The 26846-nt window shown below is 43.1% G+C and overlaps 1 protein-coding gene across 1 annotated transcript in view; it reads left to right on the top strand.

Moving 5' to 3' along the window:
• The window catches only part of prdm6 (PR/SET domain 6), a 98718-nt gene that overhangs the window by 11980 nt on the left and 59892 nt on the right, over window positions 1-26846 (top strand). Inside the window, exons 3-4 of the mRNA XM_023958809.1 lie at window positions 466-614; window positions 3166-3324. Of these exons, the coding sequence (XP_023814577.1) occupies window positions 466-614; window positions 3166-3324 (308 nt within the window). The remainder of the gene's footprint in view (window positions 1-465; window positions 615-3165; window positions 3325-26846) is intronic.

Raw genomic sequence — 26846 nt, 5'->3', positions numbered from 1 at the left:
CATCTATACCACCAATGTATAACTTTTATATCATGCATACGGCGCACATATTATGTTCAAATTACATAACTGATGTACAAATCACTTATGAATTGCATATAAACAGCGCAACAATCACGCACGGTTCACTTTCCATGTTGATTTACGTGTTCTTTGCATGGTTTATTTGGACTTTTTCAGTGGTTTAACGAGGTTCATTTGTGAAAAATCTGTGAAAATTTCACGTTAAGACCTCAACTTCTCTCACTTTGTCCACGTATGACCAATTTTCTTCCGTTCAATATGGACAAATTGTACATAGTGGCTGTGTGACACGACATGACCTTGACCTCCTACTTCAACAGGATCAACCAGTATGAGTTAGAGTCTTCACAGACCTGCTGACCCGTCCACGTTTTTTGTTTGAAGGTTCTGTCTCTCAGACTTTCTGAGTTGCCCTCTCACAGATCTGCTCTCCGTCACCAGGCTGTGACATGTGTGCCGACAACAGGAACGGAGAGTGTCCGATGCACGGCCCGCTACACTCCCTGCGCCGCCTCGTTGGCACCAGCAGCACGGCGGCGCCCGTCACCCTGCCGGACGTCCCTGATTGGCTCAGAGACCTTCCTAGAGAGGTGACTCCTCCTGGTCCATTTGTCTGCCCGTTGCAGCAGCAGAGTAGTTAATAGTGGGACTCCTAGTGGCTAAAACTGTAAAGTTCACCCAAATGGCTTCAAACTGCAGCTACAGCAAAAAACATTTGAAATTCTATTTCTGCTTTTTTGAGCTCCATGTCAAAAAGGAAAGTTCTAACCATTAAATTCTACATTTTTAATGACCTGGAGCATCATTTGTTTACGTGTGTATACACGTGTTTAAACTAGATATCACACGCCAAAAACTGGAGGTACACATTTACTAACCAGGAAGAGTCTGTTAACGGACAAAATTTGACTTTGAGTAATAAACCATAAGTGTGTTTGATGCAGAAACAACAGTCTGCTGTCGTTGTTTTGGAGAGGAGGGCTAGATCCACAATGGTGCATCTTTTTTGTTCATGTAAGAACTTTGGAATGCCAGAAGAAACCCCTTTTCAGACAAATGTTTTTGCATAAATGCAATCTAGGAGTTTCTGGACGAGTTCAGGGCAGATGTGGAGCAGTGATGGAGATTAAAGCTGACATTAATCAGGTCTTCTCCTCTTTGCTAAAGTCAAATTTTTGTCTTGGACGTTTCTTTTGTGCGAAGTCCTCCCTTTATTTCTTCCTCTCCAAACCTTTGAGGCCGCTGGGATGAGAGCCTTCACCTCTGGCTGAACTCCTTCTTGTGCGGGCATAGTTTGCCTTCATCACCACCTGCAGAATGCATCACAGTGGTCTGAGCACCATGGTGTGACAGAGGTCTCAGTGCACTTCCTACTTAATAAACATCAGACCCTTTTAGGAGCTGATGACCTTTTTATTTGTTTCAGAAGCGCCCCAACCATTGCGTTCTTTCTCCACTTTGTAGTGCGTTGGTTTACATTATGGTTTAACCAAATCCTGATTTAAATGCTGCTGTTTGCGCCTGTTGCCTATTTTTCAGTGACTCTTATTAAACCGCCAACAAATCCTAATTATAAGGCATTAGCATGAATTAATCTTACTATTTAAATAAACAACAACCTGAAGGATTGTGCAGAAATGTGAAAAGACGTGTCCCTCTGCAGAGATAGACACACTTACACACAAAACAAATGTGACTGTAGACATGAAAACTGGTAGAAGGGAGGGAAAAGTTCCTTCTTAAAATCTATTTTTAAGGAGAAATCATCTGAATTTTCAGGAAAAAAGTAAAGTCTGATGCATTCTTAAAGACCCTCTCCGATCATCTTTTGATTTTTTTCTTGAAGCGTTCCCAGCGGTCTTTTAATTAGGATGATGACATTTTTAGCCCAAAAAAACAAACTGTCATTTTCTAGAACAGGTTCTGCGGAGCGGCAGAAGTTCATTAGAAATTCACCTATGAGTGGGTGGAGTAAGCCCGTCTGCCCATCTGTTCACAGTCTGTCCCACTAGCTTACAGCCACCCACAAACCCAACCTAACAATAGCGGTGTAAGAAAAATGGTGAGCAATATCGGAGCTATCTAGCCGTACAGTTTAGATCCAGATTCCAGCTCAGCGAGGAAAACAAAGACGTACATTGATATATTTGTCTGACAGTGGATGCATCAGAACGGAGCAGAGCAGGGAGCTTATGGCCTGCCTGTGGTTTCTACTTCACTGCTCCCATCTTTTTCCAACAGCATTTTTTTGTCTGCTCCTGATTCACAATGATTCGAATACATTAATACTTAAAAGTTTTAATCTTAGTTATTTTTAAACATGTCCTCCATCATCAGAAAAATGCCACAAGAACATGTTAAAAACACCAAAAACACATTTGCCTTTGGAATGGCCAAAAACAAACACGGAGAAATACACCCGATGGTCAGCAGGGGGCGATAAAGACATTTCGGCTAAAGTGGAAAGGGAAAATGAAGAAGAGATTGTGAAACCCCAACTAAGGAAACAAACTAATACAATTATGGTATCTGTTAATGTTCAAATATGAGGCCAATATATGGTGTTTTGATCACGCAAGTTTCCAGTTCTTGCTTCATTCCAGATGTTTCTGGGAGAAATATTTTCCTAATTTTTGCCATTTCTGTTCTTTAATGTAAAATTTGAAAAGTGCGATAGAAACAGCGACCTGGTCACCTCAGCCAAAGAGTCAAAGATTACAAGCTTGAATTATTGTGAATTATTGTAGTTTGAGCTGCATTTAAGTCAATTTGTTATGACCTCCACATTTCCATTGAGGCTGATCAGTTTGGAATCCTTCGTAAAGCACCAATTTACAACCAAAGGACAAATAATGTTAGTAAAAAATCTGATTAAAAAAAAACTATTTACATTTAATATCATTTATTTTATTATAAATCCATCATTTTAAGCATGTTAAATGTAATAGTTGAGAAAATAAAACTTTGTTTAACAACCTGGAAGTTAAACTTCTGAAGCTGAATTCCATCACAGTAACCCCAAAAGGTTCAACGTGTCTTTATTTCTTCAGTAAAATAACCATCAGCCCTGATGGAATGTTCTTACTGTTGTGCTTTTGTGTTTGTGTGGATGTTACCTAACTGTGTGCACTGTGTGTACAGGTGTGTCTGTGCACGAGCACGGTTCCCGGTCTGGGTTACGGCATCTGCGCCTCCCAGAGGATCCCCCAGGGAACCTGGATCGGCCCGTTTCAGGGCGTGCCGCTGACTCTGGACAAGCTACAGTCTGGAGCTGGCAGGAACACCCGGCACCTGTGGGAGGTGAGGAGGGGGGGTCATCGTTTGGTCAGTAGACTGGCTTTGTGCACGTGCGGGCGTGCACGAGGCTGAGATCACATAGATGACAGAGTACGAATGATTGATTTTTTAAGTCAGATCTGTTTATTGTCTGGTAATAAACTTTGCACTATTCCTAATTTTTGTATGAATGTTTTTTATTTATTAAATATCTTTTGCTTTTATTTTATTTATTTATTAAATTTTCCTTTTCTTCACTTCTTTATTTTTTTGCTTTTAAAATCTCAAAAATCTCAATAAGTATAGAAATGTTTAGAGAACTATTTCATGACAACACTGAAAGAAAAACAAAGGAGCTTGCTTTCGTGCTCAAAGTTACTTTATGAAAATATTGATAATAATGCTCTGATATTTGCAGAATGCTGCAAAAAGTTTGAACATTATTTGTATCTGTCCACTTTTCAGGACTAACACATTTTTTTGAATGGCTGTGCTCGTATTGTTTGAGTCCTGCTGCACCTGGTTGTCATGGTGACAGTATCCACAAGGCGGGGTTGGCTGTGCACGTTTTTTCCAAATCCTCAGACATAAAAATTGCGATGGGTGGCTTAAACTTTTGTTCTGCTAGCGTTTCCGCCGCCGCGAGTCCGGCTTTTACTGCGTCCGTGCTGTGCGGCGGCGGCGGCATGCGGCTTGTCACCTCTTCACCCATTGATCAGAGCTGGGAGTATTTACATACGCTGGCAGGAGACGGTCAATGTAGCGCTCACAGACGGCGGCATTAGCATCGCAGAAGCAGAGGAGAGGGAGCAAAGGCTGCTGGGAGACGGGCAGGGAGACGGATGAGTCCCCTGCGGCCGAGCCGTTAAAGGTCAGTCAGCCAGCGGTGACGGGACATCAGTCTCTGAGTCGCTGACCGCGGGCGGAGGAGGAGAGCAAGGAGAGGGATCACAAGTCCAAGTGAGTTTGAAGAGGAGGACTTTGGTGGTGACAGTCGGAGCGGCAGAAGTCGCCGGGTCACAAACACACAGGGGGTTTCCATAGAAACAGACGGTGATGCTGAACCTTCAACCCGTCAGCATGGATCCAGGTTCTGACTTTGTTCCTGTTTGCAGCAGCTTCTCTGAAACAAAAGTTTCCAACTTTTCCAGGCCACAGACCAGTTACCCATCAGGCAGTATTTCCAAAGAGCGTCCTGTACGAGGCTGAAGATGGCGTCTGATTTATTTTTAGCCTCCAGTGTCTCTAAACTTTGAGGGTTAAATTGATCTTAATCCTCTGCAAAATATCCGCAGCTGCTTTAAACTTCATCTGTGCTCTAGACCTCATTGGAACCATTCAAATGTGGACTAGGTTTTTCCTTAACATATAACTGTCAAAGTGGAAACTAAAACAATCAGACGCCAACTTCAGCCTCGTCTGACTTTAAGGAGCAACAAACAAGACAGAAACAAACAACGACAGAACAAACAGTCACTAAAACTGGTATTTGCTAAACCTAATCTTAAACACAAATCTGCTGTTTGAGCAACTTAATTAGCAGCATCTACTTAACTCTACACAGCCTGTTGCTGAATATTACAATAATAATCAGAATTAATTATTAGTTTTTAAAGGAAGGTTAAAATTCTGTTTGCACTGCACTGTATTGAAAATAGCTTTTTCTCTTTTTTTGTTATCTGACCATCTAGACATTTGTTGCTCTGCTGTTAATACAATTTCCCCCTGGTATTAATAAATAAGGTATTATGGTTTGTGGGATCCTGGTTTTTGTCTGTTAAATGCAGCTTTCTTTTATTTTGAAGTTAAGGCCTCTTCTTCTGGTTCCTCTTTGGATCTTTTCTTCTAAAATAAACTTTCTAAATACGTTTGTGTTTTGTTAACTTTGCGAGCGTGGGGGTTTCAATTTAGCGCCCGGCGCCGTCGCTTTAATTAAGTAGCCGATGGATTCTCAACACGGGAAAGTGAGTGCAGCTGAGACCATCCAATAGTTTTTCAAAATAAAACTTCCTGCAGAATCAGATTTTAAATAAAATGGAAAAATGTTGGTGGGGTTATTTCTTTCCAAGGCTTGATACCAAATGTCCCGGTACCGGTCTGCGGCCCGGGAATTGGGGACTGTATGGAAAGAACTGAAAAGCTGTAACATAATGAAGAATACAATATTAAAACATACATTTTCTACAGGACCAGTGCTCTGAAACACAGAATCCAAAATCAAATAAGCAGACGTACACTCAACTCAAGAGTTTGGAAGTGATAGTTCTGAAGTTTGGTTTAACATAATGTGTAAAGATGACAGTAAAGATTAAACAGAAATACAAGTTTTCATTCAGCCTGAAGGGTCCCAACAGAGTTGGACGCTGGTTATCATGTCAGAAAATGAGCTTTTGAGAAAATGTTCAAAGCCCCAAATGGATAAGAGCAGCTCCACTGAAGGCCTCTTTTTCCTTAAGGTTCAGCTTTTTTTCCAAATGCTTCCAAACGGATTATAAAAATCCGTCTTTTGTTGCATAGATTTTGTCTTCCAGTCATTAATCCCATCATAGGATGAGGCTGTGTTTGCACAATCTTTCAGAGACACTGTGCCCCCCCCCCCCCCCCACTCCCCAGGGCTTTTAGACCGACTACCAGATCTTTCCAACTTTGGAGGATTTGTGATTCAATAAGCCGCCCCCCCAGCCATTGGCACATTATTGGCTCATTAGTTCCATTGATGAAGCAAAGTCACACACAGGTCCTATTAAAGCTCACTGGCTGTTAAACTCACCTATCGACACCTCCTAAAACAGGAGGAGATGCGTCTCCTGCAGCCGATCTGGGAGGCTAGTCTCATGTTGTCTATGGAATCCAGGAAGGGCCAGTTTCAATCAAGGCTGCAGGCATTGGGGGTGGGCGGAGCCGAGAAGGATTTCAGTATTTCAAAGCAGGACAAAATGATGGGATTCAAGCAAAGAGAATCAGAAAAGCTGTTGGAAAAGGAGCTCAAGTGTGATGAGACCCCTGCACTGAATTGCCCTTGTTTCCGTTGACCATCATAGTTCCTACCTTTTCCAGTTTCTTTGTTTCCTTTTTTTTACCATTTCAAATTCTTCCCTTACCCCTCTGCCTCCTCTCTATTGCTCCAGCGGTTGGGGCATTTGGAGCTGTGGTGGTGTCCAAACTTGGCTTTTTAAGGGGGAGCTGTAGCAACTTGGGCTGGGTATCCCTCCACCAGTGGGGTAATTCACGTGGAGGAGAAACACATTTCTTCACATTGGTGGGCTCTGGAGCACAAAGGGACTTGCTCTGTACTAAACATTAAACTTCTATTATTATGATCTGTTCCATCCAGTCAGACAACTGCTAATGTAATGCTGCATAGGTTCATGTATAGCAGTGTCTGTGTTGCTGCCACGTAGAAGAAAGTGATGGTCCCCATCACTCGGGACACAAACGGGTACAGGTCCATGGGACATTTGGTACCAGTCTGCAGAGAACAAAAACTTAAATGTTTATTTTTAATATGATTTTATAGGAAGCAAATGACCTCAGTCACTTGTTGAAAATACGTCCCCTACTTTCTTAAGGCGGCCAATACATTTTAGATGTTAGGTGTTCAGTGTCCTTTGTTTTTGGATTTATCCGTTGCACCTAGAAAGTTGGACGAGGCTGAAGTTGACGTCTGCTTTTTTAGCTTCCACTTTGGCAGTTATAGGTTAAGAGAAAATCTGTATCACATTTGAATGGTTCCTATAAAAATTTGGATGTACATTTTATCCTTGTCCGTGAAAATATCGTGTGACACTAAACCGGTCAGATGTAGTATAAAGCAGCCATCCCCAAGTATATAGTACATCTGACCAGACAGCCCTGCTGTTTCCTTTGATTTTGTCCTTTTATTTCTGTCTCTGTTTTGCTGAACTGAAGGGAGTTTGTCTGTTTGCAGGAATGTATCTGCTCTAAGCAGCAGCAGAGACAGTCTAATGGAACGTGGGGGTTTGGTGACAAAAGTTCGTAAAGCAGAGCGTCGTCAGCATATCTGTGACATGAAAAAACAGTTATTTAAACATCATTTCTTATAGAGCTCAATAAGATGCTAAAAAAAAAACGAACAGTGGAAATTCTCAGGACAATTGTCAGGACACTCATCTTTTGTTCCTTTAGTCAGGAACTTAAGATGAGTGTCAGAATCTGATTAATCTGCAGAATTCTGCCTCAGGAAACAAGGTTCTTTCAGAGAGTGGACTGATTTGGCTGCCTGTTGGCATGTTCCATGCCTGGTTTGGACCCAGCCTCCTCTGGGTCTGAACAGCCAAAGCAGACGTGGCGTCATGCTGCTCAGCTCCGACCTTGCAGGAGACTTTTTTTTTTTTTCCTGAAGAATTCAGATGTGGGGCAGGAAAACAACAGCAGAACTTCAGAGCGGTTTGAGGGGAAAACATTTAGTCCGAGTGGGAAGCTGATGGGAGTCAGGAGGATTCCCAGCTCATGACAGCGTCCCGGATTTTTGCTTTATGGAGTATTTTCTTTGTCGGCGTGTGTTTGCCGGCATGTCCATCATCCCGCTGCGGCTTCTCTCCCTGCAGGCTTCCTCCATGTTTGTGGTCTCTGATGTGTTTTCTTGACTGATCTCATTATTTGATGTCTGTGGGTTCTGGTCCTTTCAGAGGCCCGCTTGCCTTCAACATCGTCACTCTGATTACATGAAGGGTTTGTGTCAGATTACTGCTTACTTTTGCTGGGATTTCAGTGACAGAGACACAACCCAGAATCATGTGTTCCTGTTTCATGAAACCCGTTTCATTGTAGAGCGTTCCTCTGCCTGGGATCTATTAAATGAAGAGCTTTTTAACGGAGGCAGGAAGGTTCTCGTGGTTGAACTTTGAGAGGCAGTCATGATGTTTTCAAACATACACCCTTTGACTCTTCCTCTTCCTCTGTTCTTTTTTTTTTAGTTGATATTCAAATGTTCAAAAAATAATTTCAGTTTCTGGTTTTTAGGAGCTGTATGTATCATAAGCCGACTTTTCGTCACATCCTCAGCAGCTCTTTTACGTTTGGATCTTGATATTTACAAAATCTGGTATATTTTAAATCCATTATGATTTGTATAAAAATAAAAAGTTATGCAAACATTTTTGAAAAAAAGCCTTTAAATTGTTAGTTTAAGGCAAAATATTTTTTAAGTTTTAACACCATTGACAGTCTGTTCTGTTTTTGTCTCCCTTTTCTCAAATCAGATACAATTGTTAACACAGAATTTTAGGTAGGGTGGTGCAGCAGTTTCCAGTTGTTCCTGACGATGTACAGTGTTGTTCTAGAGAACGCTGCTTTTTAAACTTGCATTAGCGGAGTTTGCAGCAGGATGAGCCCTCTCAGCCACCGTAGGAAAACCAGAGCAGGGAACGGTTTGTGAGCTCCTCGTCTTCCATCGCTCCTCCGAACGAGCAGAAAAACAGCAGATGATGTTGTGGTTGACATGAGAGCCAAGCTGCCATTGGTTTAGCCCCCTCCACTGGACCCTCTGTTCAGTGTGGAGTCAGACAAACAGTTCAGCCGTGTGTGTCCATTGATTGAGAGACTCTGCGGAGGTCTGGAAGTGTGTAACAGATCCTGGCGGAGTTTGTGATCTGAGCCCAAGTGAAATGAGGAAAAAGGGCCTGCAAGGATACAAGTGGAGAAAAAGTACACTTATCCAAACATTGACAGACAGCCTCTAGTCTGCACAGCTTATCCACTTCATTCCACTGGAACTGTGGGAAAGCTCATTTGAGGCCTCAAAACTTGGCTCCTCTGATTTGCTTTTCGCAGGAGCGCAGTCAGGTGATCCTCTTCTGTGTTTGTTTTATTTGGCAGCAAAAAAGCGCAAAAAAAGGAGGAAAATCTCTGGGAGATCTTCAGTGGGGCTAATGCAGGCTCAGCAGGAGAAGTTTCTGTTGCTGGATTTCATAGTTTTGGTCTAAAATGAAGAAATAGACTGAAAAAAGGTGGTGAATGTAGCTTTTTTTGGGTCCTCTGGGTAAAACTGTGACCCAAATCCTAAAAGACGTCAACTGAAACTGTGGGTTTTGCTCACAGAGATGATGACATCTGTGCTGGAAGCACAAGACTCTTCATGCTGCCTGATCAATAAAATATGAAACTTTAGATAATAGTGAGGCGTTCTAGACTTACAGAAGGAGTCTGGTTTATACTTACAGGAAACGACACAAAAGGTGTCTCTTTTTTAAAACCATCACTTCTGTGAAAGAACTAAAACCCGTGTGAGGCTGAAGTTCACTGTTAAGCTCCTCTTCTGAGGACCTGAGAACTTCTGTGCAGAAGTGAAACAACTATTTTGTTGGTATTGTTTTTTAGTAAAGTAGAGAGATGTTTTACACATTTTAATATTTTATTTAGGCAGTTACAATTTGTGTTATTTTCAAACCTTGACATATTTACGTTAGTTTAATTATTTTTTTAATTATTCTTGGTGGCCCACTCCTTTTCCAAAGGGTTCTACATATTCTAACTTTATTTATTATTTTTAAAGCAATAAAAACATTCTTGTAATCTTTTTTTATGATTGTTTTTCGTGTTTCTTTAACTTACAAAGACCATCTGTGGTGTTTCCTTGCTCAGTGGGGATTTGACAGCATTTTCCTTTTTTAATTCTTATTTTTACTGTTCTCACGCGGCTCTCTGTTTATTTGACTTTGGGGACGTGAAGCACTTTGTGTTTGACATGTTTCCATGAAAAATGCTGCATTAAATAAGTTTGCTTGAATAAAGGTTGTGTATGGAATGTTTTCTTTTCAAACAGACAAACAAACAAACAAACAAATGTTTTAAAAATTGGGAGTATAAATTGATTAGGTATATCCTTTTTTAAAATTTTTAGGTGATTTTTTTCTTTTCTACACTTTGATGTTGAAACCTTTACAGTAATTTAAATCTAACCAGGTGTCATCTATGAATACTTTGACCTCACTGATTGACTACAGAAAGAAATCAGACAGACGAGTGTTTTTCCTGAAGAGGGGATGAAGATTTTTGTCGATGGAGTGCAGCTCCTTACTAGACCCCCCTCACTCGTGTTGCTCCTTCAGCAGAACCGGTCCAAACAGTTCCATAGTACTCTAGTAGTACCTCAGGTTTTTGAGAAAGAAACACCGCGTACAATGTGTATTTAAAATGTAACACACAAGACTTTTGGAGAGCTCACTAGGGAAGAGTCCTTCAGCAGGAAAATCTGAATATATTGGTTTAATCTCTGAACAAATGTAAGTATCTGTTATTACATTACACTGACAAAATCAGCTTTTTATACCCACAGAATGTTGTAATTGTTGCCAAAATAAAAAGGCTTTTCTTGTAGAATTTCCGGGTTTTGGCCCCAATAAGCAAGACAAACTGAACACAGTGAGGCCATTCCTTCCCTATCCTGAAAATGTGTTAAGTGAAACTAACCCTGTGTATCTGACATCCACTGTGTTTATCTCAATATGACCATGAAACTTTTATACTTTCTTTTAAAATAATTTTTTGTGAGAAGTATGTGTGGAATTGTACCGACAACCACGAGAAGAGAGCTTATAGATAAAAAAAAAGTTCAAATACCCTGTGAAACACAGACGAGAATTTAAAGGTGATTAACCGCAAAACAACATTCTTGTTAGCATAACTCTCAAAGTGCGTAAAAACAGACAGAGACTGCCAATCAAAGCTGCGCTGGGATCAGACCAGGACCACATGTCATGTATGCGGTGCGGCATTTTCTACTTTTGGCTTCGTCGTTTGCGGTTGCCGTGTCAGAATTCCTCGTTGCTCCCAGGAGCCGCCGTGACCTGCAGGTCGGACCGCGGCCGCTGTAAAACCACCAGTCAGCCCGGTCGTGTTTGGTTAAACCCTTTCGGCGCTTTGGGTCGGCTCGATCTCATTACTCGCCCAGTGTGGTGTCGCGCTGTGGGTATTGTGACCACGGGGTTTGGGAACAAAGATTGGGGTTTTCCACCCGGACCTCAATGTCAGAATAACAGTGGACTCCTCATTCTGCAGCCGAACGTTTGATCTGCATATTTGTGCAGCACACGCTGCTGTTTCCTTCTTTCTCCTGGTTTCTGCAGGGACTTTACTGTTACTGAATTCATTTTCTCATCTGCACCACGCTCACTCATCCTTATCATGGCTTTCACAGTTTAAACGTACTCTGCAATTATTTTTATCTAAACTCCTTTTAGGTCAGGTTTGTGATTCTGTTCTAAGTCCATACACAGAACCTCCATCTTTGCTAATAGTGTGCTTGCATGGCTTCATGGTCGCATGACCAGAAACTCCATAGCGGCATAACATTCTTCTCTTATCTGAAGCATGCTAATGCTAACTGAGATGACAAAGGCTGTGTCCCGATTGGAGGGCTGCGATCTTCCTGGGGTGCATTTGAAGGCTGCTTATGTCACAACACTTCTTTTTCCTGACTTCAAAGATTGGTCTGGTGTATCCTTCAAAGCTGTCCATATCCCATGATGCATTGGAGCCAAACCCGGAGATTTTCTGACAACAATGGCGGAGTGTGAAGCGGGACCCGGAGTTGGAAATACTTACACTTTTTAATAATTACACCTCCAAGATCAAAAGTTGGATCAAATAAGCCAGGAACATTTTGAGCTCCATGCCTGGTTCACTACTCCTCTCTGTTTGGGATTCACGGTTGCTAGGCGACAGGACATTTGCCGATGTAACGGCTGGAATTATCTAATGGCTAGACTCGTCCGAATTCACAGCTGTTACCATCCGACTTACCCGCTAGACGAAGGACCTGGCCAACGTCGACCGGGAAAGCTGCGGTGAACTTCTTCCCCTTGTTAACTTCTCAAAGCTTTGAAATCTCCTTTGGTGCAATTGGAGGTAGAACCCCACCCATCAGTAGAGAGCTTCCCTTTGAATTTGTAAGGGGCACTATGTATATTTTTTTTACAGCATTCCTAGCGTTTCTGGTATTGATGCTTTGGGTTTTTAGAGTGAAAATGTCTGAGAGATGAAGATCTGTTTGTGTAGAATGATTTGTTTTTTCGAATATTGGACAAAAAACACTGTGAAGGATGTTCTTCCTAAAGATGCTTGCTTCCTACTTATACCAAAAAAACAAAAACAAATGCAGCAGTCAACTGTATCATATCAAAGGATTATTTGTCAGTGATCAGTATGAGACGTCTGAGGAACATTAGAGACACTGAAGCAGCTACATGGTGTAAAGCAGTCAGGGGTCTGGGTTGGGTCTGCAAAACAGCTGGGGAAGAGAGGAATGAGGCAAGAAAAGCAAACTTTATTGATCTAACACTTTTCAAAACAGCAGCTCTGACGAGAGGATGGAAGGAATGGAAACACCAGCAAGGAGGGAACACAGAAAACATAAAAACTAAAGATTGAGTCTGACTGCTGGTCTTCATACAGAACAGAGTTTATCACGTTAAGATGAAAGACGACCCCCACATTGGCTCTGCTGGGCTCACATTCTAAGGGTCTTAATCCGATTGTATAATCTAAAGAGGAAAAGATAGACACATTTGACCAATGTATGAATAGAATTGTATAAATTGGATTAAAAAGCAGTTTTGTCTGTTTTCAAATGTTTTCACGAACTTCTAACCCAAACAGGGAAACTCTTGATTCTGGTTTACAGAGGAAAATCATTGCTGCACCACCATGCCTTGGAGCTATTGTGCTAATAATGCAGAAGTATTATCTTCTCCTCTTTCAAAAGTCATTTGACCAAAAGTCCTAAATCTTCTGCTTCTGTGTGGTTTTCAGAGTCTTCTTTCTGTAACCTTCAATCAACCTTCAACATCTTCAGATCAATAGGCTACACTTTAATTCCTCCTTGTGGTTTGCCAATGTTTTGGTGTTTTTAACACATTCTTGTAGCATTTATCTCATAATGGAGGACATTTATAAAAGATTTTAAGATTAAAGCTGCGTTTCTGAATATGTCTTTATTCAGAATATATTGGATCTGGTTGGAGCAGATTCAATCCTGATGTTTGAAAAAGCTTGTGATGCAGCTACTCGTTTTTACTGCTCCAATTCCAAATCCTCCAGTTACAGACAAATAGATCCATGCATGTTTTTATTTTCTCTTCTGAGCTGCCATGAGGCAATAAACTGTGCGACTGGGTCTTAGTGTGGTCTAGTGGGGCACTTATCGCTTGTGGGAGAGAATATAAGCAAAGGCATGCTGGGAAAAAAGTTAATTTCTAATGAGCTCCTGCAGCTCTGCTGAAAATATGTCTTAAAAACGACACAGGCTTCTTAATTTTAGCAAAAAAACAACAATTCCACAATCAATATTAAAAGAGCACTGGGAACAATTTTACAATAGAAAAAAAAGTTATATGTCTTTAAAAGCAAAAGTAGGTGAAGCTACTGTCATTCAACATGTCACCACTAGGTGGCTTATTTCAGAATTGAGTCATTTTAATTTAACGTTTCTAGATCAATACAGGAAAAAAAACTTCACTATGTACCCTTATGCAACACATTTCCAACGTAAAGTATTGCATAAAATCAAAAAGCCACTTTTTACCGGGACAGAATCAGCTGATTTGCAATAAAGGTGTAAACACTTTACTACCCTTTTACTGGGGGTGTAACGATACGCTAAAATCTCAATCTGGTTCGGTTCAGAATTTCACTGGGCTCGGTTTGGTACATTTCGGTTCGGTACTGCTGTTTAACAAATCTACCTGATATGAATTGCTATTTTATTAGCTATTATTTTATTGTGTGTGTTTGTGTGTTTTTTGTTGCCGGACACATGAATTTTTCCCTTGGGAGATTAATAAAGTTTCTATCTATCTATCTATTTTCTGTATTTTTTTGGTACAAAAAAACTAAGGCAGTAAAAAATTACTTGCAAAATGCATTACATAACAATAAATAAAATTGACCTCTATAGGTGATCTGCTTAATAAAATAAGAAAAACTATTAGCTGCCAGGAACCAAAAACTTTGGATATTAACACTGGCCTGAAAAAAAAAAAACATCTGTCAGGTTTTGTCAAGGACAGCCAAAAAGCAAACCCAAGAGTAAAGGTTAAATAGTCTGTTTATTGTCCTGGTCAGAAGTTTGCAGTAATGAAGGAGCGTGGAAACCTCCCGCCAGCAGGGGGAGCAGGACTTAGTAGACTCACAGCTGTGAGAGGAAATGAGCGGACAGAGCTGGGAGGGGGGAGAGAGCCTGGATGCCGGTGATGAAGTTGTAAACACTTGGAGACCTCGGCAGAGGAATCTCCACTTTATAAAGTCAATGGAAAGTCTTGGCTTACAATGCAATACGTGTGGAGGGAGAAGGGAAGGCGAGGCGAGACGAGGCGAGTGACGTGACGATAGCTTACGATCCGTGCGGATGCGTAGACAATTTAGCTGGAATAAATCAGAGAAGACTGACGTTCCGGCAACGAGTGCAGCACAGGCGTTGACTTATGAAGGGGCATGACCAGGTGTCCTCCATGGAGCATGATTGCTCCCACCGGAAGCCTGGCCAAACAAGGTGAGTGCTGCAGCAGACATGACATTACCCCCTCCTCAACGACCGGCACCTGACGGTCAACCAGGATCCAGGATGAAACGAGAGGGAACCCAGGATCGCTCCTCCGGGACGTAGCCCTCCCAGTCCACCAAGTACTGGAAACCCCGGCCACGGCGAAGGGATCGCAGGAGACGGCGCAAAGTGTAGGTAGGACCACCGTCGATGAACCGAGCAGGAGGCGGGGACTGAGCAGGGGGAACCAGAGGACTAGAACAGACTGGCTTGACTTTAGACACGTGAAAGGTCGGATGGACACGAAGAGGTCTGGACAATCGAAGCCGCACCGCTACAGGATTGACCACCTTGGTAATAGGGAAAGGCCCAATAAATCTAGGTGCGAGCTTCTTATTTTCTACTCGAAGTGTGCAGGAGCACTCGTCGAGCTTGTCTCCAAGTCCTTTGGCACCGCCGGACTGAAGCGTGGGCAGAAGGGACAGACACAGACACCTCCTGGGAGCAAAACAGAGGGGGTTGGTAACCATAGACAATTTGAAATGGGGACTGTCTAGTAGCAGAAGATGGAAGAGAGTTGTGAGCGAATTCTGCCCAGACGAGGTTACCAGACCAGGTTGAAGGGTTACTGCCAAACAAAAGACGCAGAGAGGTCTCCAGTTGTTGGTTCAGTCGTTCCGTTTGGCCGTTGGACTGAGGGTGGAAACCGGATGACAGGCTGACAGAGACATTGAGAAGACGGCAAAACTCAGACCAAAATCTTGAGGTGAACTGCGGGCCCCGGTCAGATACGATATCCCTAGGGATGCCATGTAAACGAAAAACATGCTGAAGGAGCACCTCAGCCGTTTCTTTAGCAGAAGAAGTTTGGGTAGGGCAATAAAGTGAAGCATCTTGGAAAATCGGTCGACTATCGTCAGGACAACAGAGTTACCGTTGGAAAGGGGCAGACCAGTGATAAAATCCATGGAGATGTGGGACCATGGTCGCCGGGGAACCGCAAGGGGATGCAAATAACCTGCCTGAGGTCTATTAGTAGGTTTGACTTGGGCACACTCAGGAGAGGCAGATACATATTCTTGGACATCATCTTTCAGAGTTGGCCACCAGAAACGTTGTCTGATGAGAGCGTAAGTGCGTTTACAACCCGGATGGCAAAACAGGCGAGACGCATGGAACCAGTTTAAAAATTTGGACCTCAGGGTGTCAGGAACAAAAATGCAGTCTGTGGGACAGGCAGATGGAGATCCAGTGTTACTGACAGCTGCCATTACCTCCTCCTCAATGTCCGTATTGAGCACAGCCACTCGTGCCGATTGAGGTAAGATAAATTCCGGTGGTGGCACTGCTACTGGCTCCCCCTCCCTCCTGGACAGGGCGTCTGCTTTTGTTTTTTTCGATCCGGGCCTGTAGGACAGGGTGAAATTGAAACGGTTAAAAAAGAGCGCCCATCTAGCTTGACGAGAGTTAACCCTCTTGGCAGACTTCAGGTACTCTAGGTTTTTGTGGTCGGTATAAACCAGAAAAGGAAGTTCGGTCCCCTCCAGCCAATGACGCCATGCCTCCAAAGCCTCTTTAATGGCCAACATTTCCTTGTCACCCACGTCATAATTGCATTCTGCACTTGTTAACCGCCGTGAAAAAAAAGCACATGGGTGGATCTTTTGGTCAAGACCACATCTCTGGGATAGTACCGCCCCAACTCCAATGTCCGATGCATCCACCTCTACAATAAACTGTTTCGTAGGGTCAGGAGTAATCAGTACCGGAGCCGATGTAAATAGGTCCCTTAAAATTAGAAATGCCTTGTCAGCAGCCTCATCCTAGAAAAACACCCTCTTGGAGGAAGTGAGGGCATGCAATGGAGATGCAACCCGACTATAGTCCTTTATAAACCGCCAGTAAAAATTGGCAAAACCCAAAAAACGTTGGAGTTGTTTGCGGTTGTTGGGTCTTGGCCAGCTAAGGACTGCTTGGACCTTACTTGGGTCCATCTTTACCTTACCCCCCTCAATAACCATGCCCAGGAATGATGTGGTAGAAGCGTGAAATTCACACTTCTCAGCCTTGACGAACAGTCGATTTTGAAGGAGTCTCCGGAGAACCGCACGGACATGATGAATGTGTTCAGCCTTGGAGCGAGAAAATATCAGGATGTCATCTAGGTAGACAAACACGAATTTGTTAATCATATCACCTAGGACATCATTCACGAGGTTCTGGAAAACCGCAGGTGCATTGGTAAGACCGAAAGGCATTACCTGGTATTCAAAATGACCTGAGGGAGTGTTGAAGGCAGTTTTCCATTCCGGATGCGTGGACAATTTAGCTGGAATAAATCAGAGAAGACTGACGTTCCGGCAACGAGTGCAGCACAGGCGTGGACTTATGAAGGGGCATGACCAGGTGTCCTCCATAGAGCATGATTGCTCCCACCGGAAGCCTGGCCAAACAAGGTGAGTGCTGCAGCAGACATGACACCATCTGAACTTGCACATTTTCTTTTGTTGTAGACCCGATTGTTACAGTCGTTGTTGTTACAGTTGTTACAGATTAGATGTGTTACTGTGGCATACGCTATCTTTGTGTAACAATGTCAACACACAGCATTTGGCTTATCCAATTGTCTTTTCCCTTAATGGATGCTGACAACAAAGCTAAAGTGTTCCCACACAGGAAGATGGGGGGGGGTCCTCATCTCTGGCGTCGCGTCTGCATTAGCCATATGTTGACATGCTAACTGTCCGTCACCTAATAGCGTCTCGGAGGAAACTCACGGCTAACATTACTTCCGGCTCGGCCCAAAGTTAATACAGTGGCGACCAGGGGGTTAGCCCCGCCCATAGCCACTAAGACTCATGGGAAGTGTGAAATCTTGTGTGTTGAATCCTTCACCATCACTGAGAGAGCTATGAACAGAAGTGAGGTTCATGTTGTTATGCTGTTTGTGTGTGTTCCTAATAAACAGGTTTTAATGCTGGAAAGGAGATGGAGCATCTATTTCTCTGTCTACTCTCTCTCTGAGACTATTTGAGGGCGGGTGGAGTAAGGGGCAAGTACAATCTAAGCAGGTAGTTAATTAGCAGCTCGGCTCTCAATTACGCTACGAGTGACAAAGCAGCTTGGTCGTTACTATGCATGTGCGGGAAAAAAAAGAAAAAACGTACTGAAACAGTACAAAAGTGAACCGAACCGAAACGGATCGGTTCAACTACGTGTATCGTTACATGCCTACCTGTTACCAATTACCCTTAATGCATACACGGCTAAAGAAGTACGTTATTCAAAAGAATGTTAAAGGGTTGAATGGACGCGCGGTTGTTTGATTGACCTGACTGTCCTGTCCTGGGTGTGTTAAAAAAACAACAGACATGTCATTCAATGTGAAGAAAGAAGGGTCTGAAGAGCTTATTTCTGGTGACGTCTGCAGAGCTGAAGAACTGGCTTCAAATGAAACTCGTTCCAACTTGACCTCAGAGTTTTTCGTTCTCTGTAGGTGCCTGGGGTTTTGACCTTTGACAGCATCTGAAAAACATTTATAAGAAGCTAAATTCTTAAAAGGAACAGTCAGTCTCACCTGAACGGTCATGAAGGCCTCTTTCATCAGAACCGAGGAGCTGTGTGACGGTTTTAATGTTTGGATCTGTTCACCGTATAAGGTTCAGGTAAGACAGACGTTGTGGTGGGTGGGGGTTCCCTGCGCCTCACGGTGGGTGGTGTTGATGCGTCACACTTTGCTGCTCCTCTCTGTTGTGTGAGAAAGCAGCTGCTCCACTCACAGAACTTTCTGCTGGCGAGGCGGATCGAGTCGGTTATCCAAATATTTTCTGTCTCTCTGTGCGATTATTACCCGTCTAATTTATGAGGCGGCCCGGCCGCCCGCCGCAGGCCCAGGTTCAGTCCGTCTCTGCTCATGTGGAGGTCCCGACTGTTGCTCTTGGGTTTGACATGATGGCAGCAGCGGCAGCACAGTTTCTATTGCTCACCGATGAAAAAAACAAAAGTTTCCCTAAAACTCGGATCAACTGAAAAATGGGATGGAAGGTAAAAGTGGCGTTGACCAAAAAAAATGAGGGACTCTGTAGCTCCTTGTTGACTTTATTTGACTTCATTCCAGCGCAGCTGGACTGCAGAACAAACATGGCGGTTCCAGAATGTAGAACAGAATCAGAAGGATGTGAAAACAATGAAGAAAGTGGATGCAGAGTGAGAGTGGGCTCACACCGTAACACAGCCGACCCTTGAAACTGGTTTTATAGGGGTCACAATTATGAGAAGACTTTAAACTGCAGATCTGGGCATGTTTTAGGCTTCATGGAAACTTTATTACTAAATTGCTCTCATTAAATATGTAACAAACAAGTTTAAAGCTTTTCTTTAGCAGAAAGTCTCGTAAAGACTGGTAAATGGTGTGTACTTTTTCCTTCCGCGAAAGCCCGAAGCGCTTTACAGTCATAGTCCCATTCACCGATTCACTGACACCAACTTTCCACCCGGGTGGGGTTCGTGTCTTGCCCAAGGACACGTTGACCTATGGGCACGCAGCCTGCATGTCCGCGTTTCTATGAAGTGAAGTTTTGAGATCAAACTTTCCTATATTGCAAATAAATTGTTGAACTTTAAACACAAAACGTTCAAAGTTACTATTAAAAAAATTTAATATGTGCTTTCAAAATCTTATTCTTTGCTTTCACTGTGTAGTGAGTAGTGATCCTGCCCAAGAAACTTCTCGGAAGTCTCTGTGAATAAAAAGTGTGCATGAGTGTTCAATAGTTTGGAGAATATTGAACACAATGAGGAAACAATGTATTTTACTTCTTTTTTTTAAAAACCTTCAACGTTTTTATCATCAAAACACCATGGAATCATTAACAGTCTTCATAAATTGTTGGTATTTATCAGGTTTTACTTCACATATTTGACGTGTTAAAAAAAAAGTAGTTATTGCTGCTAAAATCCAGGACCCTTGAAAGTCCTGCAATGTATAGTTTTTTTGTGTTTTGGGAGTAGTGAAGTAATCCACCTTCCAAGTCCTCCTTCCCGCCATTTATTGGTGGATGGTCCACCAACAAAATATTTGTATAGTGCCATCTGCTGTATCACTTGTCATGTGATAAATCCCAGAATTCTCAAACTGCGTTTAAGGACTAGAGAGAACTCTAGTAGACTCCCTGAATCCTTTTAGGAACAGAATGTTGGGATTTGTTTTCCTCTGTTTTTCATCAGGCAGGATTGTTTTAGCATCTGAAGTGAACCTCAGGTGATGAAACCAAACTCAACTGAAGTTCCCAGGTTTTCTGGAGTTCCTCCAGGTCAAAAGCGTCTGCAGAGATCTTCAGCAGAGAAGGCCGCTGATTGTCAGCTTGGCTTATCTTGTCCTGCTGGACAGTCTGGTCAGGTGAAGAAGGAGCTGTTGAGGCGGGAAGGTGGAAGAGATAAAGTGAGCAGATAAGTGCAGTATTAGTAGAGTTTCATTGATTAGCTGTAAAGAACAGTGTGCAGCATTGATCGGCTTTCAGAGGCAGTTTTACAGGATTTAGACTGAAAAGGAGAGAAAAAAAAACAGGTTTACGTGTAGAAAAACATCCAGAAAAAGAAAACAAGACAGTAAGGATGATCATCTGTCTGTGATAACAGTTCAGGCAGTTACTGAAAGTTTGCGTTTGTTCTGCAAACTATCATCAGAAGCTTCACTCAGCTGATGACAGATCTCACTTGGGTTTTTTTCTCTGCGCTCATAAACGTCAGACTCAAATACACAACTTTCTTCGGCTGAGCAAACCCACCTCTGAACCACTACCATAAATGTCTTACTATTTTGACTTTTCAACTTACTGTGACAATGGAAAACACTTTTTCTGATCAAAAGTGAAAAATGTGCCTTTGACTGACATTTGTGCTTAAAAACACCAAAAATGTAAAAAAAGGCAATTTTGCTCAAATTCATACTATTTTGACATTTCAACTCACTCTGATAACGGAAAACACTTTTTTTTACTCACCTTCAATTGCAGAGAAAAGTTACAAAGTGCAGCATGGTCGGGTGAAAAAAACTAAAAGTAGATTGTAAAAATGGCATCAAAGGGTTTATAAAACATGAAAACGAGCATATTATCAGGAATAAAAGGCAGCCCCATCAGTTTAAAGATATGCTGAATAAACCAAACTGTTTTAAACAAGACTCAGAGTTAGGCTGCGTTCATACCCAACATAATTTGTGTCAGTGGCGTCCAATTTCAATGTTATGTCAATTAACAGATGCGATCAGATCCAAACCAACTTGGAAGAGAGTCTGAATGTCTCCTCCTGAGCTTTAGGGTGTTTTTCATATTTGTGTTGAGACAATAACAAAAAGGTCCTCCAACTTTATTTTTATTTTTCCCTTGTGGACAAGTCATCAAACTGGGTCACAAGGAGATGGAAGTTCGGCTGAAAGCGGCCGGAGTTCAGACGCAGCTCCTGCAGTAGATGGTGAAGCTCACTGTCCTGGGAGAGTCTCCGAATGATGTCATGAGCCCATATATGGAGACGTGGTTACCGATGCTTTTGTTGGACTCTTTAAAATGAATCAATCAACATCATCTCTCAGCATCACCCGTGTCTTTCGTGAATTATAAATGAGATATACAAAAATGCTTCCATGTAGTGATGAGGCTGAAAACTTTGGACAGTAGCTCCTCCCACACATGGCGGGGGGGTTGACAGATTTAAGAATACATATTTGGACAAACATCGACTAAACAGGGCCAGAGGAAACAAATTTGTCATGCAAAACTTATTTAGTGTGAACACAGCATTAGTCTGGTGGAGGGGTAAGGCATTCCTTAGACACGGTGGTTCGGCAAAGAAAAATGAGATGTTCCCTCCTCTGGTTTTTAGGAACACACTATAGGTTTTGTAGAACAAATCTCAAAGATTAAGTTGAGGAAAAAAAGCTTAAAAGGGTACTGTTAGATGGTCTACCTAGACCACTTATGGGTGTACCCCATCCGCAGGGCAGAGCCCTGAGGGACCCCACAACTCATTTATCTTAGTTCTAACATTTTGCTACCCATTGCAACACTAAATTTTCTGCTAGAAAGGAAATCGACCAACTTAAGCTTGACCCTGACAAAAGAAGAAAAGAATAGAGACAGCTGATTGTGTCTGGATGACTGACTGGACCTAAAAGCCCCTGTTAGGTCCAGCAGCACCATCACAGTGCACTGTCCAGAATCTGCAGCCATGGGAACAATTTTAGACACGTTTAAAAGGACCGTCTCTGTTGAGTGGCTTTTCTAAAGCCAGATGTAAAAACATCTAGAATTTGATGATGTTCCAACAATTTTAGAAATGTTGAAAGTGAGCCTTAAGTATTTGGAATCAGGATGATTTAGGTTTGATTTATGACGATAGGATTAAACACACTATTTGTAAAGAAAGTAGAAATAGAACCACATTTTACAGGCAGATTGATCAATTTACTAAAAACAGGACTGACAAAATTAAAGATATTTTGAAATAGAGAGGTGGGGACAGTATCAAGTGGACCAGATGATGTGACCCAAATATGTAGGATGCAGTCAAAACATGACCTCGGGGAACCTCACTTGAAATAATATCCAATCACCTTCAGACTTCAGCTGAAATTCACAGAGAAATATGGACAGAAAGTCAACTCACCTTTCAAATCTTCCTTAACAGCAGTTAAACTGGTAAGCGAGGACGGCTTAAAGGTCAAGGCCGTGTCAAACAGCCACCACGTACATTTTGCGCATATTGGAAGAATGAAAATTGGTCATTTGTGAAAAAATTGTAGAAAAAGCAAGTAGAGTGATTCTTTACATGAAACTTTAGATGTATCACAAATGTTAAAACCACGAAAGAAGTAGGAATAAACCACCCGAAGAACACGTAAATTATTATTTTTAATGACTTTTGCACTGTTTATATGCAATTAATTAGTGAATTGTGCGTCCATCCATCCATTTTCTAAACCTGTCTTGTCACTTTCGGGGCTCCGGGCTGCCGGAGCCTAACTCGGCCACTAGTGGGCAACCGCAGGGTACATCCTGGACCCATGACGCATGTTTGTGGGCGGAAGCCGGGGTCCCTAGAGAAAAACCATGCATGCATGGGGAAAACATGCAAACTACACACACAAAGTTCCCCCATTGGTGTTCTGTTTCAGCTCCCCCAGCCTGGACTTGAACCAGGGGCCTTCTTGATGGCTAACCACTCCACCACCTTGCAGCCCAATTAGTGCATCATTTATGTAATTTTAACGTATACTTGATTTAAAAGCTACACATCTGTAGATCATGCGTGAAAAGTTCGTTAGACAGCCATGTGGACAGACATGGAACGGCTGTGGAAAGCCACGAATCTGCGAATGCATCTCTCAAAAATCACACACAACTGCGTAAGATTTACGTAATATTTGTGTATAAACGATCTAAACTGTGTAATTCTCAACTGACCAAAAATTTTTATGCACAGCTCAAAACTGAATTTGCGTAAAGACCCATTGGCCAAAACCCTCGAAAGACATCTGCACACATCGACAAATGAGAGAAACACTTGTATCACGAAATGCGCTAACGTAGTGGCTGTGTGACACAGCCCTTAAGTGTGTTACTTGCAAGACGTTACTTCTCAGCTGTTTTGGCATCATCACATGTTTGAAGCGTGTGGATTGAAACCAGAATCTTACATAACTGAAATGAGGAAAACCTGCTGCTGTCTGTCGCATGTTGAGTTTCCTCGTCTGTGTGTGGATGTGATGGAGTTGGTGCAGGACCGAGTGTTGTAACACCCTCCGGACACGATAACTCACGGCTGCATTAGTGACACGCATACACGGATAAATGCACACACCCGTCACACACACCCCCACGACTGACGGCCAAGCATCCATTTGCATGCCTGTGTCGGCACAGAGCTGCCCCTTAAAGTGTTTTCTCTGATAAATGAGCCGCATTCCTGTCTGCATGCGCGCACACACAAATACACACCTTACACACCAAAAGAAGATTCACTGTGTAATCAGCTCAGCAGGTCCTACTGGGAAGCTTCTCACACACCGTCTTTACCTCACTGTCAGATGCAGGAGCTTGAGCTGACACCGCCAACCTGCTGCAGCCCCTGATTACGTGTTTACAGATGTTCATCTACATCAGGAGTGTCAAATTTGAAATTCACAGTGGGCCAAAATGAAGCAGTCTCTTGAAATAAAGTCACAGGCCAAACTCAATATTTACTGAAAAATTAACTGCAACTGATGTGTAATGTTTAACCTTTTCACATGGAAACAAACTTTAGTTTTGCTGAAACACAGAATCTGGAAAAACCAAAGCTTGATATTACAAACCATGAGAAATTACATTTGAAATAAAAGACACATCAGTGGTATTTTTTTCTTATTTAAATAAATAAATAAATAAAGTATGTCTCTCCCCGTATCCTTTCAAGTTCTTTTTTAAAGTAAACATTTTTCAAAGCCAACAACCAAAGAACCAAAATTAACGTCATTCAATAAAAATCCACTGCCTTGCAGTAGAAAAAGTGCATAAAAAAACAGATATATAGTCAAGCTCAGTTTGCTACACTCTGTTTTTCTCTGCACAATGGTCTAGGCCAGATACCTGGCATCTTTTTTTAGATGTGAGTTCGTCAATGTCTGGGGTCGGGCTCTGAGCTGAGAAAAACCTCGTATTTTAGCCGGCCTGTCTTAAAGCTCCTATTGTCCATCTGTGGTTTGGCCATTTTTGTGGAGGGTGAAATTAATTTGTCCGATGTGAGCATGGCTGTCCATGATTGTCCACAGAAACAAGGAGCGCTTGCCGGTCGGTACTGACTGCGGGCCAACGTACTAGCAAAGCATTATGGGATTTGTAGTATTAGCGGTATAGTGTGTACCGCGGGCCAGCTCTAATGCACATTTGAAATGATCTCGCGGGCCAATTAAAATTACACTGCAGGGCAAATTTGGCCCCTGGGCCTGAGTTTGACACATGTGCTCTACATGATGGAGTTTCTCAGGCTTGTTCAGAACCAAAGTGCCACTTGAGCCTTGGACTGATAAGAATAAGCTTCACTTTTCTGTTCTCCAATCAGCAAATAGATTGATTGCACATCCTACCTTTCTTGAGCTCTAAAGATGATTTATTTTATTTACCAAACAGACAACAGACAGTGGAAAAAGAACAGATTCATCAGAGGTCATGCGTGCATTTCGATGTACCTGCACACACAGAAAAAAGGATGTAAATCTGTAGGAAGGAGGAGGCGCCGCCTCAGATGAAGGCTGCAGAGTTTGCAGATGGAGTGACACTGACAGACATAAAGTGCTTACATCCAGAGAATAATAAATGAGGCAGTTTCCTTTAATTCTCACACTCATTTACTGCATCGATTGTTTGCTGGCCGTATGGACAGCACAGAGGAATGCTATCGGCTCAGGTCATCACCTTATAAACACGCTCAACGCCTCTTCAATACAGTCAGAGAGGAGCTGCACGGATGGACGGAGGGATGGATTTATAATGAACACAGAAGCTGAGACACATCGACTGGCTTTAACTGCTTATGATCTCCATTAACTGGAGTCCTCAGCTTTCTGCTGATTTATCTTCTTGTCTCTGGTGGCATCTTCACCGAGGTTTCCACAGCTGAGATATTCAAGTCAAATTAATAATTATTATAGCAGCAGCTGCTGCTGCTGTGGAACTCGAACCTGAACCAACAGGCTTTGAGTGTGTCCTCTTCAGAAAAGCAAAGCAGTTCTAGAGGTTTGGATTGGAAGAAGGAGCATTTACTGTGACTCATTACTTCAAACAGAACCTCCATCTGCAGAGAACAGGTGAAGAAGAATCCAAAACTACTTAACTGGATACTACTGATTGTTTTCTTTACCTTAAAGTTGCACTCTGATCATCTCTTGATCTATTGTAAAAGTTTTCCCAAAGGTCTTTTGATTATGATGATGCTGTTTTTAGCCAAAACAAAATAAAAGCCTGTGTGGCAGGTGTTAGGCCTGGGGAATCTGCTGTCATTGCAATGGGGCGCCTGTGCTGGTGGGGACTGGGAGATGGTTGCCTCACCAATCGCGGATCAGTCTGCCAGCTTTCCCCGACCGACCCTCCTTCCTCTTACAACACTTATTAGGACAATGGGGGGGTTATTGGTAGTGGCTCCTCTCCCAAGGTTGTTGCATGGAATTGGCGCCTCCCTTCTCGTTTTAATTGCACCTTAGACATGTAGAACCCTTGGTAGGGGGGGGCTTGGACATCACTGCCACCTGAGTTCCCTGGTGGAACCATGACCCGGGGATCATATTACATCTGAGCCAGGGGGAGTGTCCGTGTCCCCGTGGTGCGGGTTTTGGTCCTTGCTCTTGAGCGTTGGCCCCCTCTAAGATTCCAACTGTGGGTGAGCCTGGCCGGGCAATGTTCACTATGCCCCTCAGGGACCCCCACTTCCTTATGGGCGGAGGTGGGCGACCCCTGCCTTGCTCTCTCCCGACATCCCGCGTGCTGAGAGGGTGTTTGCCTGGAGTATGGGGTGGGTCTCCCTTGGGGGGCCCTGGCTCGTTCCTGGGGTTGGGGAGGGTGGGTGCCCGGAACTCCTGGGAAGTGGTGGGCGGCTCGCCTGGAGCTGGCAGGCTGTCCAGGGGTGGGGTCCAGTGCTGGGCCCACTGGCGGGACGGAGGGCCCAGCTGGGGAGGGCTGGGGCCCGCACTCTCCGTGCTCCTATGCCTCTCTGCTCTTTGGCGTTGGGGGCCGTGGGGCGGTTTTGCTAGCCCTGGTCTGGGTGTCTGACTGCATTGCGGGCAGATTCCCTCTATCTGCTATACCATACCATTGTCGGGGGGCCCTGGCTACCGCTATAGCTTCAGCGGGGGTCTTGTTGTAGGGACAGCCGTGCACTCTCCCTCTTTTTGCATTCCATCATCCTCCTCAGTAGAACATAAAGACCCACCTGAGCAGAGGTATCAGCTCACCTTTGCACAAATAGTATGTGGGACAGAATGAAAGGCTTTACGTATGTTGGTTTGTATGCATATGTG

This window comes from Oryzias latipes, chromosome 9, assembly GCF_002234675.1.
Source record: "Oryzias latipes chromosome 9, ASM223467v1".
NCBI lineage: Eukaryota > Metazoa > Chordata > Actinopteri > Beloniformes > Adrianichthyidae > Oryzias > Oryzias latipes.
Note: the sequence above shows the minus strand (reverse complement) of the source record. Positions and strands in the feature narration are given on the sequence as shown.